Raw genomic sequence first — 3,831 nt, 5'->3', positions numbered from 1 at the left:
TAATTCGAATTTAGTCCATTGTAAAATGAAGGTAAAGTGCGAGGTGTTGTGGCAGTGGATGTGTCCCTGTCGCCGGGTTGTTGAGCTTGTCCGGGTGTGATTAGCATCTGAAGTGCTGGTCAATCAAAGTTAATTGTGTTGCTACTGTAATCCCTTTGATCCGGGATGTTTGCGGCGGCGGCGCCAGAGTCTCCGCGGGACACCAGCGTGTGTTCATATGGGCCATTTGAGCCACCGTCACCACTGTATGGACACCACACACACACACACACACCAGAAACTGCATATGCAAAGAGAAACTACACATTTTGTGGGGGGTTTCTACCAATATTTGGATAATAAGAATAAAAAAATCACAAAGCAACAAGTAGGCCTATATATAATTTTAATATTTCCACGGATGTCTCAGTAACAGAATCAGCCAAAAACCCTAAAATATTATTTAGAGGCTGATATATGAGCAAAGTTCCTCAAATACCACAATGTAGGAGCAGATCTGTTAAAAAATAAACGTTTTTATTGCTCATTTTTCTTTTTTACGCATGAATAACAGAACAGAATAAGCCATAAAACTCATTAGTTAGAGGCTGATATATAAGCAACGTTTGTCAAATGCAAGAATTTAGGAACAGAAATGTTTTTAAAAAGTGTTTAAATTAACATCGCACCTATGCTTCTTAACTTTGTTTATATATATAATGACATTATCTTTAATAACTGTATAGACACAGTTCACAAATATGTGATTTTTCTCTATGTAATCCTGATAAACCAACAAAAAAATAATGGCATATACATTTTTGTGTGTGTGTGGTAAAGGGCTTTTATTTTATTTTATTATTTTATTTGATCGTGCATTTTCGCCATCTGATTGCTACCCTGTAAAAAAATATTGTTGGTTTAACTTAATTTTGAGTTCGTTGAAAGTAAAATTTGAGTTAATACAATGAAGGAAATTGGTTTCATAAATACTCAAAATATTATTGTATCTGAACCACATAAATTAAAAAAATTGTTTGTGATAAATCATGAAAATAGCAGTTTCACTGCATTAATACAAATAAAACACACAATTATGCAATATGCTTACAAATCTTTTAATAATATTTGAATAAAGGGTAATGTTGATTCTCAAATGTTATGAACTAAACATTTTAAGGCAACCAGGTGACTTACTTTTTAAATACACTCTAAAAAATGCTGGGTTAAAAATAACCCAAGTTGGGTTGAAAATGGACTAACTCAGCAATTGGGTTGTTTTAACCCAGCGGTTGGGTTAAATGTTTGCTTAAAACAACCCAATCGCTGAGTTAGTCCATTTTCAACCCAACTTGGGTTGTTTTTAACCCAGCATTTATGTTGAAAAAAAAGTGTTGAAAAAAATAAACATCGCTTTTATTGTCCTTAGTTCTTTACTTCTTTAAAGTTATGGCCATTTTACTTTTTTGGAAATGTTATATATATACATATATATATATATACACTATAATGCTGGGTTAAAAATACTAACCCAGTAGTTGGGTTGTTTTAATTTAAAGATTGGGTTGTTTTAAGCAAACATTCAACCCAACCGCTGGGTTAAAACAACCCAATTGCTTGAAAAAGCATTTTTTAGAGTGTATAATAACATTATCTTTAATAACTGTACAGACACAGTTCACAAATATGTGATTTTTCTCTATGTAATCCTGGGATCAACCAACAAAATATACATATACATATTTGTGTGTGTGTGGTAAAGGACTTTTATTTTATGATTTTGATTTTATTGTGCATTTTCACCATCAGATTGTTGACCAATATCGTTTGTTTAATTACGTTTTTTAAAAAGGCTTTATATTATCTACATTTTGATGTGCTCGTGTTATGTTATCACATTTATTTGGTTTTGCATTTTATTGCATGATTCTTAGGTTATGATTTGGTTTGTTTTTAAACCTGAGAGCAGAAAAAAATATATTTTAATCGTGCAAACCAAACAAACCAGACTAGAAATAAGAATAAAGGGTCACTTCAAACACACTTTATTCAGTTAAACAAGCCACTGGAACTCACGCTGACTTTAATTCCGCGTCTAAAAGTGTTTATCTGATCTTGTTTTGTAATGTCACACACCGCGATGAATTATTGTCGTAGTGTGTGTGTAGTGACGCTGTGCGTGTCCAGTCCGAGCGCGCGCGTCTGGATGCAGCGGTTCTGACACTCGTGTGTTTGAAGAGGACGCAGACAGCTGGAGGATGAGCCAGAGGTTCTCACAGACAAGCTGGCGCCAGGCTTTCACACAATCACAGGATATGTAAAGACTTCAATAACGAGCCATTAGGCCTAATGATTGAGAATCGATCAGGCGTTAACTCCTCCATGCATATGTTAATGCGCCGCGGGGACGCGCGGTATATATGGAGGCCGCGCCTGGAGGCCCGGCGAGCACTCTCGGATTGTACTCGGATAGTTTGACTTCCTCTGCTCGGAGACAGACGGCGATCATGGTGAAGACGTTTTCCGTGGACTGGCTCGCTCAGAGCTTCCATGCCTCGGCTTCTCAAGCGCACCAGGAGCCGGAGAAGAAGACGCACAGGCCTCACGTGCCGTGTGTGGTCCAGCCCAGACCCCCGACATCTTATGACAAGGTTTACCTGCAGCCGAAACCGAAGGCCACCAGGGTCGAGCAGAAACCAGAATCCACCGCAGCGCCAAGGAACTGCTCGTCTCCAAGTTGTAAGTAGGCCTAATCGTGCGCATTTTACGCATGCAATCCATGCATTCGCTTCTATTTTTAATGCATTGGGTTGTGAATTGTATAAATGACCATGCATTGTTTGTTTTTTTCATTCAGTTTCAGAAAACAGCGGATATTCATCCGGGTACGAGAGCGAAGCGGCCGCGTCTGAATGCGCGTCCGTCGAAGATGCGAACGAGGGCGCGGCGCGCAGGATCAGAACCAAATTCACTCCGGAGCAGATCGACAAACTGGAGAAGATCTTCAACAAGCACAAATACCTGGACGCGGGAGAGCGCGTGAAAACCGCGCTGAAGCTCAATCTGTCGGAGACACAGGTGAGCGCGCGCGTCCAACTTTACTCACACACCTGCTCGCTTTATTCGCTTTCTCCAGAATGTGTGTGTGTGGTTTTTTTTTTTAACTCGCGCGTGCTTTGTTCCCCTCAGGTCCGCACCTGGTTCCAGAACCGCAGGATGAAGCTGAAGCGCGAGGCGCAGGAGATGCGCGCGGACTATCTTCTGCCTCCCATGGTTCTGCCGCACGTGCACGCGGTTCAGTACCACTGCTACGACAGACAGCGTCTTCCGTTCGCTCCTCACGTGCACCCGCAGCACGTGATGCCTCATCTTCCTCACCTTCACCTCATGATGCCACGGCAGCATTACTACTGAAGACACTTACACCACATCCTGTGTGCAATACCTGTACAGTTTGTAAAGAGAATATACTGAGGTTTAACTATAAAGAAGAGTTTATTTATGATTATCAGAAATAAAGTATGTTTTATGCCAAACTTTGCCTGATTTGTTCGTGTTCACACTTTAATAGTCACTTTATTTAATAAGTTTAAGTGCATTATTGATCATCACAACACAGTTTCGGGGCCTTATCTCACGCATAACGCATTGAAATGACCTAAATAGAAAGAAAAATCTCCTCTTTTCTTTTTTTTAAAAGTAATGACAAGCATTGATTTCTGGCGATATTAGTGACTATATAAAATCATAGCATTAATAAACTTCAAAAATAAAGGTTTAGATTATAACCAGATGTTTTGACACGTTTTATTGTCCTCGTTGCTTGAAAACACAAACACACACATGCATGTG

The 3,831-nt window shown here is 39.5% G+C and overlaps 1 protein-coding gene across 1 annotated transcript; it reads left to right on the top strand.

The window, feature by feature from the left end:
• Window positions 1-2,486: 2,486 nt before the first annotated feature.
• Window positions 2,487-3,393, top strand: LOC307141831 (homeobox protein vent1-like; the record flags this gene model as incomplete). Its single annotated transcript, XM_079842283.1, has 3 exons — window positions 2,487-2,718; window positions 2,837-3,057; window positions 3,169-3,393. The coding sequence occupies 3 exons, from the start codon at window positions 2,487-2,489 to the stop codon at window positions 3,391-3,393; spliced, it is 678 nt and encodes a 225-aa protein (XP_079698409.1).
• Window positions 3,394-3,831: the final 438 nt, after the last annotated feature.

Source organism: Gobio gobio (genome assembly GCF_949357685.1).
Source record: "Gobio gobio genome assembly, chromosome: 18".
In the NCBI taxonomy this organism is placed as follows: Eukaryota; Metazoa; Chordata; class Actinopteri; order Cypriniformes; family Gobionidae; genus Gobio; species Gobio gobio.
Note: the sequence above shows the minus strand (reverse complement) of the source record. Positions and strands in the feature narration are given on the sequence as shown.